The 14,693-nt window shown below is 41.7% G+C and overlaps 1 protein-coding gene across 2 annotated transcripts in view; it reads left to right on the forward strand.

The window, feature by feature from the left end:
• Positions 1–14,693, forward strand: part of SLC10A7 (solute carrier family 10 member 7) — a 230,139-nt gene that overhangs the window by 38,819 nt on the left and 176,627 nt on the right. For both annotated transcript variants that reach the window (XM_068269740.1, XM_068269731.1), the window contains exon 3: positions 3,092–3,228. In XM_068269740.1, coding sequence (XP_068125841.1) covers positions 3,092–3,228 — 137 coding nt within the window. The remainder of the gene's footprint in view (positions 1–3,091; positions 3,229–14,693) is intronic.

Below are 14,693 nucleotides of genomic sequence, written 5' to 3' on the forward strand. Positions count from 1 at the left end.
CCACCGATCTGTGCACCATCAAAAGAGGGCCTAATGCTGGGTACACACTATAAGATTTTATGGTCGATTTACTGTCAGATCGATTATTTCCAACATGTTCGATTTGCTTTCCGATCGATTTTCGAGCATTTTCCGATTGATTTCCCTGTTAAAATTAACGGAAATCGATCGGAAAATGCTCGGAAATAGATCGGAAAGCAAATTGAACATGTTGGAAATAATTGATCTGACAGTAAATCGACCATAAAATCTCAGTGTGTACCCAGCATTACATTGCAGGCTCTCTATTTTTCACCAGTGGCATCTTTTTCTTTTTTAAATAGCAGTTTATATTGGATACAGGTGTATTTATTGTCATTGCACAGGTAGCTTTCATCTCACCCCATATGTTGATGTTAGCTGATAGCTCAGTTGGCTTATAATCTGATTGCTGTGTTCTTTAATTCAATTTTCAGCTGTGTTCTATACCTCTCTCCTTTTTTGATTCCAAGCCATTAAATTGGCAGGAACTTCTTATTACAGATGGGCAGCATGCAAGGGAATGTTAATGGGTCTGTAGGATACCACAGCTACAAATGAAGCTTGGAGACAAATTGCGTTTATTTATCTGAACATCTCCAGAGGATGGTTATTAAAGCACAGCAAAAACCTCAAAATCCTACAAATGTAATTCATGTACCAAGAGGGAAAATGCTGAATGGAAAACTGTATAATAGATGTCAAGCAAGAACCAGTCTGAGAAATGAAAAGTTAAATATTTGTGCACAAAATACATGCATGTCTTTATTTTCCCGGGCAATTGCTCAGCCTATTTCCCATGTTGTTTGTTTTAATATAACCTGAAAGCATTTTATATCCTGGCACTCAGGAAATCTATATTTTGTTAGACACGGTGGGGCCTCCACTTACACAGAGTGAGCTTAGTGTAATCTAGACCTTATTTGTGCCATCTGTAGTGTCTCGCGTGTATTCATGAAATTAATTTTCACCTTCTTTCCTGTGGTCTGTTCTGTTATAGTGAAACATGAAAATACTGCTTGTTTCAGTTTGAGAGATGATTATTGCTGTACTTGGGAGGCCATACAGCATCGGGCTGAAATGTAATTACGGTAGAGTCTTGGTTATCCGGCACTGATGGTGATCGGCTGAGGCCGGATAAGTGTGCTTTCTGGTTAGGTTAAGAATAGGCCTAGCTAATACAGTACTATACCCCACTCTATATACATACCATGAACACTGTATTAAATGTTAAAATACAGTACTTTGAAAGATATTAGCCATGGGGGAGCCTTGGAGCCCAGTCTTAAACCACAGAAGAGCCCACGACCAACCTATGAAGTTGGCCTTCACTGCTGTGTGTACTACCAGCAATTTTGTGCTGGTTGGTTGAGACTGCTGATTAGTTGAGTTCCAGATAACCGGGACTCTGTGTTTCATTTGAGAATTGGTTATTTAACTGGTTGGTCTCAGCCTGAATGATTCACACAATGCTATTCCATCTACTGAATCAGATGCCGCTTCCTGATTGTTGTGCCCAGTTTGACCACAAGAGCTCATGTTGGGTCACAGTTGCACCACTGCAGTCCACTGGGAATGATCCTGATAAAATTAGTAAATGCACTGGATTTTATTTTTGACTGCTGGCTATGGTATTCTTCACAGCTGGTCATGACCCTTGATCTTTCCCCTCTTCACTTTCACCTGTGGGGACGAGGGACACATCTGTTACCCTTACTGGGTGCATGATTGCTACCTATACTGGGGAATACTGAACACTACAGAAAATGGTCGCCTGGGGACACATTTGACTGGGGGAAGGGGGGGGGGGGGAATTACATCTGGCACATATATACATACTCAGTGCATCCAGAAATGATTCACAGCGCATCACTTTTTCCACATTCTTGTTATAAATAGTTAGTTTGGCTGAAAAAGACATCAGTCCATCAAGTTCAACAAGAAAAAGACAAACGCCATCCTGAACACGTACATATCCCAGTTGATCCAGGGGAAGGCAGTAAACCTTACAAGGCATGGGCCAATTAGCCTTAAAAGGGAAAAATAATTTCCTGACTCCAGATGGCAGTCAGATAAATCCCTGGATCAACTCCTCCCAGGAATTACCTAGTAATTATAGGTGTGGATGCCCTTCAATGCAAGAAAAGCATCTAAGCCCTCATTAAATGCAGATATACAGTTTGCCTACTTCCTGAGGTAAGATATTCTAAATTCTAACTACTTTCACTTTGAAGGACCCCTTTCTAAATAGACACCAAAAAACATATTTTTTCCTCCATACACAGATCATGTCCCCATGTCCGTTGTACAACCTTAGGGACAAAATATGTTCTATTACGACTTATTCCAGGATTGATGAAGTTATTTTGTTTCCTCAGAATTCTACACACCACTCCACATAATGACAACGTGAGAAAAGATTTTTTTTTTTTTTTTTGCTTGAGGTTTTGGAAAACTACTAAAAAATGTACATGAGTATTAACAGCCTTTGCTCAATACTTTGCCAACGCCCCACCAGTGCCACAGAGCCAAAGGTACTTGCAGTTTTGTCAGTATCCTTTGCAGCCACGGTATACAATATGATTGTATCGCCCGGTCTGGGAAATTTAACCACATCAATGAGCTTGTCATGCATCGCAGTAGCTGGGGAGACTGGATATTACCATGAGGGGAGGGGGGGGGGGGGGGGGTGTTTGCTATGGAGCAGTACTACTAGGTAAGCTTCCTAAGCTCCTTGTGCTTTATACAATATTTTCATCAATTTAGTTTAAACGAAACCGTCTGCTTCTGTGTAAACCACACCCCCCCCCCCCCCCACTGTCCACTAACATATTTTAAGTTTACATTAGGCATAATACCAATGTTTTTAGTGTTGTGTGTGTTATATTTAACTATACCATGGTACATAGTGGTCTGTCTTTTGGTAGTGTATGCCTTCAGTCCTATTTTTTTGGCTTTGGTGCCAAGCAAATAATTGTATATTAAGCATACCAGTGTGGATGTTTACAATGAATATTATTTTTATTATTGGAATATTCATAGTTTTAATGATGTCACCAATGTTCTCTTCCAGGAGCTGACCAGTGCATTGATGCATGTGAAGCTTCATCTGTTCGTCCAGGTGTTTACACTCGCTTTCTTCCCAACGGCAATATGGTTTTTCCTTCAATTACTGTCATTCACACCAATCAATGAATGGCTCCTGAAGGGGTATGTCTTACACTTTTGCCATGTAGAAATTGTCATTTGTATTTTAAGTACCCAGAAAGCAGTTCTCTGAGGCCCCGAAACGACAGGAAACTGGGAATCCCAGTGACTTACTTCCTGCCCAGCAGGAAGAATTTCACTGGGGGAGGCGCTATGCATATGACCCTGCTGCAGGGTCATATTTGTGGTTTTGTGCTATGCGCTGGGGGCCGGGTATCACACCACAAACACACACCAAAAGTGTAAACCAGTGTAAATTTAGTAAGCATGAAACAAAAAGTGTTCCCTATTTGGTAATGGGCAAACGTAACCTGCATCTTTTCTGCTATTGGCTGTGGTAGTATAAACACACTGCCTAAAAAGTTGTTCTGCTCTCTATAGACCAAAACTCTCACAGGGTGCATTGGGGCAGATTTATAATCTGTAGAGGAGAGAATTAAAGAAGTTTCTAGAAATCATGCAGAACGGTCTCAGAAGAAGGTGCAGCTTTCTACTAAACTGTTCTAAAACCGGAGGTGGGTAGGATTCTCAGGAGTGGTGAGACAGTCTGTGAGGCAATCCTCTGAGCGAGGTAGAAATGCATTGTGGCAGCTTTAAAGGGAACCTAAACTGAGGAGGATATGGATTTTTCCTTTTAAAATAATACCAGTTGCCTGACTCTCCTGCTGATCCTGTGTCTCTAATACTTTCAGCCACGGCACCTGAACAAGCATGCAGATCAGGGGCTCTGACTGAAGTCAGACTGGATTAGCTGCATGCTTGTTTCAGGTGTGTGATTCAGCAACTACTACAGCCAAAGATCAGCAGGACTGCCAGGCAACTGGTATTGTTGTTTAAAAGGAAGCGGACTTGAACTCAGAAGTCCTCTCTGCTCTAAAAGATGCAGCATAATAACCTTTTAAACAAAAACTTTTCTTTGTTACAGCTAATACAAATTTTAAAAGAAATCTGTACTGTTTCTACTTCCTGATTCATGGAAGCAGGCATATTGTTAACATCCATTGCTTTCAAATGGGCTTATATGCCATCTCTGCCATAGGCAGTCATGTGGCACAGGGGAAAGATCCGATTACATCTTGTGATAATACACAAACCAGGGGGAATTAGACAGGCTAAACTCTCTAAATTCATACAGGGCACATTTCTATATGTTTTCCTTCTGTCGTGTGCAAGAGTTCAGGTCCACTTTAAAGGACATCCGAGGTGATAATTAACTCATGAGATAAACCATTGTATCTATCCTCCTCCTTCTAAGAATGACTTTTAGTTATCCCAGTTTTATTTTATATTTAAATCTACTTTTTAAGTTTTTACTGTTCCATGGCCTCTTCTCAATGACACATTCATTGATTTATGCCAGAGCTAAAATCTGTAAACTATTGACCCTTTTTTTTCCTTTCTGCTCTCAGAAGCCATTTACTGACAAAGTATTTTATGGCTGCAATTCCACTGAGGGTAATGCTATAGTCTGACCCGGTCCTGACCCAGACTAAAACTGTCACTTGCATACCTGATTTTTAACTCTTTCCGGCAGAGGAAGGAAAAAAGGAGCACAGCCTAGTTATTTGTGTGTTTGGCACTGTACATACACATGTCTATCTCATCATGTCACATGTCACCTTGGTTGTCCTTTAACAGAGAGCAGAGGGGGACTTGTATTAGTGCTAAAATAGCAGCAGTCAGAGGACTTCTTGGGGTAGGGTGGACTGAATGATGTGAATCGGTCCAGATGCTCCTACATTTATAAAAGAATGTAATTCTCCTATCTCAGTCTATCTGCTGTCTGGGCTTTACAAGGAAGAGCTGTGACTAACAGCTGTGAAAGAGAACTTTAATTCAATCCTGTGGGGAATAAAATAACACACACACTACAAGCTGACCGGTCAATTCCCCAATGTGGCATCTTTGCACGAGTTTTAAAAGTGGTGTCAAAAACGTATTTCTACGACAGTCTTGCACTGTTTTACCAGCATGACATTAATGGAAATTATTACAAAACTAGTGCAAAAGTATTCATCTTTTGTAAGCAATGCATTTACGCTCAGTACACTTGCAGATAACTACTTTCTTCCAATTGTGATTAAATAGGAAGTAAATGCGGAAAACAAAATACTTGTAATTGGTTTGCTAGATCCGCCCCATTGTCTAAGAAAGCAACTGAACAGGATATTCCTTTTAGTGCCTTTCTACAATGCTTTGAACAGGCTACAGATAGTGGTCTGCATATCAGGAGCGCTGCTCAGTAGCGCTCAGTGAATCCCAAAGGCAGTATGTGGGTGCTTTTGTTGCAGTTCCTAGCAAGGCTGTGGAGTCGGAGCAATTTTTGGGTACCTGGAGTCGGAGTCGGTAAAAAAAAAAAAGCTCCTAATGAATTTAAACTGTAATTAGAATAGAAAATATGATATGTTCTATTTCTCAGATAATAGTCATCATAAATTATATATACAGTAATAGCTGTGATTAGCCTACAAAAATGAACCAAATAAAAGTTACTTGTGCTGTTTCAATAAAGCAGTCCCCGTATATACATATCTGATTGTGACTGTATATATGATGTGTACACAGGAATCTTTTTTTTTATATATACTAAATAACATCTATGCTGTAAGAATAAAGCCTGATGTGTAGCTGTGCCACTAATAGAGATGGCCAATGAGATGCTAATAATTCTGTGTTGATGCTGGTTTTTGCAAATTCATTCACTCAATTTGCTCATGAAATCAAATAATTTGATATGTTGTTAAAATTTGGTTTGGTGGATACCTGAGACGGATGAAAAGAAAAGTTGTATACATACCTGGGGCTGCCTCCAGCCCACTTTAGGCTAATCAGTCCCTCGCTGATGTTAAAGGAAAATTACCTTACTCAATGAGACTTCTCCATATTTGCCAAAAACATAGAAATCTTTATTTACTCAGCCGAGGACTTTCTCACATGCCAGCATATAGAAACCGCAACTAACACAGCTCAGTTCAGCAGGAGAAAGTGCAGTTTCCCTGGTGTGCAGAGTCTTAAACCCTAATTAATATGATTAAGTATTCCTCCTTTTGGGCAGTTCTTTCTGGTAAGTATCCAATCAGCATCATATCAAGGTGACTCAGTCCTCCTTTTTGGGCGGGGTTACTTGACTTCTCTCTGTCCTCCATGAAAGTGAAAGTCAACTTTGGAGAAAGTCTTCTGAAGTCAGTTTCTAGTTTCGTTTCTCAAAGTCAGACCTGCCCTCGGAGAACTGGTTGAAACTGCCCTTTCGGATTGCTCCTTTGTCCTCTGGAAAACTGGAATTCCACTGCAAAGGACATAATCAACTGTGCACAGTAAATGGTTCAAAAACCTATATAACATATATTCAGTGATATTGTGATAACTCTTTATTTAAAGTGTCACTCTAGCACACTGGTCTGATTATATAAATGTGATTCTTATAGCCACGTGAGAATATAAAAAATATACCATGTGATTAATTATAAATCTTAATAAATAAATCTTAATAATTCTTTCCACACTGTCCTTCTCCGCCACCTGGATCTTCTGCTCAGAAGATTCTGCTATGAGTCCCGGTAATTCAGCCAGTCAGCGCAGTCTGGCCGCATGCCGCTTCCACAGCCAGGAGCATTCTGCATCTGTGCAATAGTGCTGCGCAGGTGTAGTACGTTCCTGGCGGAGTGTGTGCATGCCCGCTACGCCAGACTGGCTCAAGTGCCTGGCCCCAAAGCAGAAGATCCAGTTGGCGGAGAAGGACAGCAAGGGACTGATTAGCCTGAAGGGGGCTGGAGGAAGCCCCAGGTATGTATTAAACTTTAATTTCATCTGTCTCAGGTTTACTTTGTTACACAGTAGTACTATACTCTACATATGCACTCCCCACAGAGCTGTAGGGAATCCACTGAGAATGTTGTGCACAATGAACACAGAGGTGTTGTCTATCACCCATAAACCTGGTTCAGATTGTACATGAAGAATGTGTAATGGAGGAAGAATCCCCTCATTCTCCTGCAGAGTACCTGCACATAACTCTTACATGTACCCTACATTGCCTAGGGCCTGATTCTTTGTTCCTGCCTGTACCTTCTACAAGTACTCTTACCAAGGACTAGTTTTAGGCCTCGTTCACATCTATGCAGCGCAGATGGCCGTGCTATTGCACGCCATCTGCGCTGCTACCTGCTGCACTGTTGATCCCATCCATTGACAGTGAATGAGTCAGCTCTGCGCTTGCGGGCAGAATGCATGCAGCAGTACGCAAGTGCATCATAGCGCATCGTACTGCTGCGCAGCGCATTTGATGTGAACGGCAGAAGGGCTGTCTATTCCCTTTTGCCACTCTTGCATGCTACCACGTCATACACTTCCAAATGTGCACGGAAGCGCATATTATGTGAATGAGGCCTAAGTCTATGACTAAAAGTATTAGAGGGAGATCAGCTGGATAGCCAGGTAACTGGTATTGTTTAAAAGGGAATAAATATGGCAGCCTCCTTATCCCTCTCAGTTCAATGGTCTCTTAAAATTCCTAATGCATTTTATGTTACATACTTTCAATCAACAAGATTGTAATATGCAAATTAGAGAAGTCTGAGTTGGTGGAATACTAACCTGAGGAGTCTGAGGATTTTTGTACAGACTCCACCGCTCTGGTTCCTAGTTAGGCTGTGTAATGCTGAGTACAGCCAAAGCCATGCTTACATGCAGTCTAAATGCCTTTCTATTTACTATTCACAGACAAATTATAACACAGAAGCAATGGTCAGTGCTGTGGAAGACAGATGACAATAATATGAAATTTAATGTTATCAATCAAAGCCCTTGGCTTGTTTAAAATGGCTTTGTCTTGGGAAGAGGTGGGGTACTCTCTTGTGTTTCTTTATTTTAGGGGTTCCATTTATTTGGAATTAGTTTTCTTCTATGCTCCTTTTTATTGATTTTTGTGGGTGGGTACTGGTAGCAATGCATGCTGACCTAGCTGCATAGTAGTAGATATGAAGGGCCTGGTGTTGGAATAGGCATGGGGGAGGAGAGAGAAGTGGGCACCCTTGGGGGACAAATAGAAAGAGGGAAGCAACCTTCACTGTGGCCACTCTGCATATAGGCACGGGGGATAAGAGAGAGAGGTGGGGTAAGTGAGTGAATACTGGATACTGGCCACACTGATTACCAAAGGGGTGGGGGGAAGAGATCCTGGTCAGACGGATTACGGGGGGAGATAAGTTCTGCACTTGAGGCTACACTTGGGGACCAGGAGGGGTTAATGGCTACAATACTTTATGCATTAACCCCACCTCGTCCTTGAGTGCAGGGATGAACTTGTCCTGGTCCCTAAGTGCATCCATTAACTTTCCTGGGTCGACTTATATTTGAGTCTATAAATTCCAGCTTATGAGGCTCAAATATTGGGGTTGACTTATACATGGGGTTGGAGTCCTGGCAACCTTCAATGAGCTGCAGGAGGGCCCTTGGGTTGCATACACCTGTCCAATTTTGAATAGCCAATCCTAGGCCAATTTTACTACTTCCTTGTAGTAGCAGTGTTTGCCTACACAATCTGTTTTAATATTTGTAATCCATTGGCCCTCATGCTACCTGGAGCTGTTAAAATTAGCTAATTGTTTACCAATCAAAATTGAATTTGTGCACACGCCCTTAGGCCACATACACACATCAGACCATAGTCTTTTGAAAATGAAAGATCACAGACCAATCTTACCCCCTTCCATGTAGTATGAGAGCCATACCTACTCAGTCTATTCTATGGAGCTGAACTCCCCATCAGAAAAAAATCTTTGCAAGATGCTGCACACAATGATGCTGTACAGACACGAACGATCAGTATCTGAAAAAGATCTCTTCCTGCCAAAGATCCGTTCCTGCAAATTGCATTCATAGTCTGAGATCTGCAGATCATCATACACACCTTGTTTAACTGACATTCATCTGCAGATCTGAAAATCCATCCTGGTGAATCTGATCTGCAGATGAATGTCTGTTAAACAAGGTGTGTATGATGATCTGCAGATCTCATAACTATGAATGCATTTTGCAGGAACAGATCTTTTGCAGATACTGATCTTTTGAATGTCTACAGCATCTGTGTGTGCAGCATCTTGCAAAGATTTCTGTCTGATGGGGAGTTCAGCTCCATAGAATAGACTGTGTAGGTATGGCTCTCATATTACATGGAAGGGGGTAAAATTGGTCTGCGATCTTTCATTTTCCAAAGACTGGTCTGATGTGTGTATGAGCCTTTAGTCTCCTCGTAATGCTTGAAGTGATTTGTAAGGATAACATCAGTAAGACGTTAAGAGCAAGAACTTGAAAACTGAATAGCACTATATTACTGGCAGATGACGATGGTGGCGAGATGAAGGACTTGGCATACAGCGAGTCTTCACTCTCTTGGGATTGAATCAGACCTCCTGCCTGGGTTCACTCTTGCAGTCTGAACAGCAGAGTAAGCCAGTCTGGGTAACAGCAGCAGCTCTACCCATAGAGCTTGAAACCTCATTCTAGTATACAGCTGATTATGATCATGTGATCCACATTTTCAAGAGGTGTTTTTTTTTTTTTTTTTTTAGCTGCAGAAGCTTTATTCATGAGCAATTGATGGTGTATTTAGATGAGCATTAAATAAAAGTAAAGTCGTCCTCACAGTATGCCACTCATTTCTAAATCCATGTATTTCTTTAAATGCCAGCTTTTCAGTGGGAAAAGACACATGCCATTAATATTCACAGAAGAGACAAGTAATAGTTAAAACAATTTGCACAGTGTTACAGGATGGTCGCAAATATGTACTTTCACACGGATATCGCGTAGAATATTTAAGTCTTTCTTATGCCTGATGTGCCTGACTTATGTTAATGTTCAGGGGCTAACTGACGGGTAGGAAGGATTAAGATGTCAGGAGAAATTAAGCTAAACACATCAGCCAATCAGTTGCATTCATCATGCCGAGCGTGAAACCTTCTTATATTTAAATCGCATCGTCTTGTGTGTGACACTGAGCTCTTCGTTAAGCACTAATAAGTGCCCTTTATTCCCATTCCACTGCATATGTACAGTCTTCCCTTCTGCTGTCTGTATGTCAGAAATACTTTCAAAATTGGTCCTGTATAATCATTCCAAGTGCTTAATGCATTTCGGTTTTTAAAATGGTAACTCCCTTAGGATGTAGGAGTCTGGATGAATATAGAAATGATCATGGAAATCATTCAAACCTTCATTGAATTACAACACTTGAAGAATAAGAAAAGAAGCGAACTCCCTAAGACAATAGTCCTAGCAGGATACATTAAATCATGCCTCCTCATTCATATTCTCCTCCTCTGCAGCCCAGCCAGAAAGTAATTGCAGCTGTGGATCATCACTGTGGAGACTTAAATTTTCTTGTGAAATCAGATATTTGGACTTTGGAAGCGAAAAAAAAAAATATGATGTAGTGAATTGGTTGTACTATGAATAATTACTAGAAGATTAGCAGCAAAGAAAATATTCTCATACTTTTTATTTTCAGGTATATAGTGTTTTTTCTAACATTGCATCATTCTATAATATGTGCACATTACACAACACTCAGCATTTAAAATGAGTCTTTCAGAGCAGTCTGTGAACTAATGACCTCTCCTCTGACAGAGGAAAAGTAAATAGTCCAGGAAAAGTTGAGATAATAAAAGTCAGATAACAGCCCTCTCCCGACTAACTTAGTCAGAGAGCTTAATGGCTTGTTTGCATAGAGATAACAACTGGAGTTTCTCAACTCTTCCTGTACTGGAAACAATTACACTGATGTATCTGATCTTAATGTTTTATTTCTTAGCTGTGCTACACATACAAATCATAATATCATCATTTTTTTTTCGCTTCAGTGTCTCTTTAAGTGTTCCTACGTACAACTTCAAGCAGCCTGTCGAGTACTCCTGGCTGGGAGCTCTGAATCCAAGATTCAGAAATAGCAATTTTATTATTACTATATTTAGTATTTACATAGTGCTGCTGCAGCATTTTACACTTGTTGCTAGCTGTCCATCGGACATATGTCCCTGTCGTAGTGTAAGGCCAATATGAGGGTAGCCAATTAACTTATCTGGATGCTTTTGGAATGTGAGAGGAAATCTGAGGGCCCAGAGAAAACTCACTTCTTAAAGGGAATCTGAAGTGAAAATAAGCTTCTGTTATTTGTACTGTATGTGTAGTACAGCTAAGAAATAAAACCTTATTGGCACAGATATGAGTCTCTTATTGTTTCCAGTACAGGAAGAGTTAAGAAACTTCAATTGTTATCTTCTGTGAGCTCTGCGACTTTATAAAGTTGTGGACAGCACTGTATTTTGAAGCACTTATCTTAACTGTCTCTCATTGTTTCTTCTTTGTTTATGGTTCATTTGCAGAGAAAAGTTCAATGGGTCACTAGCTTGCTCTGTGAAATCATTTAAAATGCTGAGTGTATTGTGCAATTATTAGAGAATTATGCAATGTTATAAAAAACCACTATAGCCCTAAAAAAAAAAAAAAAAAAAAAAAAGACACTATTTTCTTTGCTACTAATGTTCTATGAATTATTCCTATTACACAACCAATTCATTATATCAGTTTTTTTCAGTGTCACTTTAAACTTGTTAACATCTACTATGATTGTCCCTGCCTCTTCCTAGTTAGTAAGGTTGCCTATCACATTTGGTTAAAAAAAGAGACCGGTAAGGGTCCTGTTACACTATACCGGTTGCTCTCAGTTATAAATGAAAGGACAATATTTTTTTTTAAAGTAATGCCCATGTTTTCCTGTGGCACAGTTAGTTAACACTTTAAGCATTTTAATTGAAGGCTTGAGGTAATTAAGGTTGGCATGATAGTACACTAGACTGTATGCAGCTCAGCTCCCCAGCGCGCTGTGCATATAGGAACCATTAGTGACGAGTAGAGGGGGTGTTCCTAAGGTCAGGCAGAGAGGAGGAATTACTGACCGTTCCTCCCCAACCATCATCGACCATCTGCTCAAGCCGAATATTTTGACTGAGCAGCGTGGGGGGCGGGGGTACAGGGGGCACTGGAGAGGTAGGACCGTGCTGTGAGGTATGTCACAGCACCACATATGACAGCATGAAAAATAAGATTATAATTTATAATTTAGCGCTTCAGGGGTACTTTTAAACGTGTTTTTCAGCATACAAACTACCTTTCAGCGCACCTACTAGATGTGCTTTTGTAAGTGCTTGTGGTTTGAAAAGCTCTTGCTAATGTAATGCTTTACAAATCACAAGTCCTTAGAAAAGCACTGCTAGTGGGTCCCAGGCCGAAGAGTAAGGCCCCATTCACACTAGAGCATTTTGACGCGCTAGCGCTTTTTAAAAGCGCTAGTGTAATGAAACCCTATGGGCCCGTTCTTACTTGGGCGATTTGTGCTACTTGCTGCAAATCACCCAAAAATGGGCAAAAACTCGAAACGCAAACGCGTCGCTTGCACCATTTTCAGGCGATTTCCCGGGGATCGCGTCTCAGTGCTATAGAAGCACTAAACGCGATTGCGCCAAAATCGCCACAGTGTTCAGCGATTTTTCTCTAATTGTCATCCGGGACAACCTGAGATCCGGTCCCACCCCGGATCTGTGGAAACACGAATCCAAGAAGATTAAAAGCCCCCGCCCACCCTCCATCCTCAGTTCATCTGTGTTTCCGCCACGGAAACACCTTAGAAGCAAAGCTCCCGTTTTTTTGTTTTCTGGACTCACCAGAGGGCGAGTCTTGAGTACGCTGGAGGTTTTTTTTGTGTGGTCCATAGCGGCAGCAGGCAGAGCAGAGGCGGCCTCAGCAGCAGCGCGGACTACAGACCTCTTGGAGCGGTGTACGGCTTCCGCGTGGTGTATGGCCGTTACGCCGCGCCTCCTCCATCAGACGCCGGCTCTGCAAGGCGCATCCGGAGAGCTGATTGAACGCCGGAAGTGAGGTCAGACGTCGCGTGGCGTCTGACGTGGGCGTGGAGGAGGAACATTGGAGAAAGCCAGGAAGTGAGGCAGCGTGGTCCTGGCGTCTCCGATCAGACCTGCAGGCGGCAGCGGTGAGATGTCGCAGCCTCAGAGGGGAGAGCAGCATCAGCAGCAGCGTGAGTCGGAAGTGGCGAGTTCTGCTCCCAGATCCTCTTCGCAGGTCCTGCCATCAGGGTCCAGTGGGGTAAGCCTCCAGTTGGAGGATATCTTTCCTACTACCACATTTGACAATGTAATGTATAGGATGGCATCTCAGTACTTTGTCTTTGTTGTTTTTATTGCAGACAAAATCTGAGCCTAAAACTACTACTACTACTACATCCACTCAAGCTAAATATAAAAGATGTAGCTTATGTAATAGTAAAATAGCCTTAGAAGCCCCAAGAAATTTGTCAGGCTTGCATAGATGCTATTGTGGCCTCCCAGACTCCCAACAAGATGGACTAAATGTCCTAAACTTGACGCATCCCTGTCCCAATATTCTAAGGACTCGGATCTATCCTTTGAGGACGCAGGTGTCCTCAAGGATGTGATGGATAAGAAAATTGATGCGCTACTCAAAAAAGCTTGGGAATCGGCTGCCTTTGGTTTCATCCCAGGTATTTCAGCCACCTGTATTTCCCGAAACCTTAGAATTTGGATGGATGATCTTATTGATCAGATTTCTAAGGGTGCTCCGATTAAGGATTATGCGGCGTCCTTGCCGGTCGTCCTTAAAGCCGTCGCTTTTTTAGCGGATGCGGTTACGGAACTGATTCGGGTATCAGCTCGCACTACGGCTCTCGTTAACTCGGCTAGGAGAGCAGTATGGCTGAAGACCTGGGAGGGGGACCAGACCTCAAAGAACAGATTATGTTCTATTCCATTTGAGGGTAGTCTCTTGTTTGGATCTGGTCTGGAAGAAGTATTATCCCGTTCAGCAGAAAAAGGGAAGCAGTTTCCTAACAAAAAGAAGAGTTTCAAGGGAAAGAGACCGTTTGTTCCCAAGAAACAGGACTCTAACCTTCCCAAAAAAATAGGAATGTGCAGAGGAAGTGGTCCTTTCCCAAAGGGAAAGGAAAAGGGGCGTTCTCTCGGAAAGACGGAGCCCCCCAAGCCGAGTAAATGACGATTTACCAGTTGGAGGGAGGCTAATTTATTTTCAAGTCGAATGGGAAAAGTTAAATCCCGATCCTTTTGTTTTTCAGATAATCAAGATGGGTTATCGTCTTCAGTTTTCAAGCCCCCCTCCACAAAGAAAATTTGTGAATCCAACTCCAAAGGACCCAGAAAAGGCCAGGGGTTTGGAGATGGAAATTTTGAAACTTTTAGAGAAGAAAGTTATAATTCCAGTACCCCAGGAGAGATTATTCCAGGGTTACTACTCCCATGTCTTTCTAGTAAAGAAGGCAAATGGGGAATTCAGGTTCATCCTGAATCTGAAATCTCTCAACCCATTCCTGACCTACAAGAAGTTCAGGATGGAAAGCATTTATTCAGTGAGGGCCCTATTAC

Source organism: Hyperolius riggenbachi, chromosome 1 (genome assembly GCF_040937935.1).
Source record: "Hyperolius riggenbachi isolate aHypRig1 chromosome 1, aHypRig1.pri, whole genome shotgun sequence".
Taxonomy (NCBI): Eukaryota; Metazoa; Chordata; class Amphibia; order Anura; family Hyperoliidae; genus Hyperolius; species Hyperolius riggenbachi.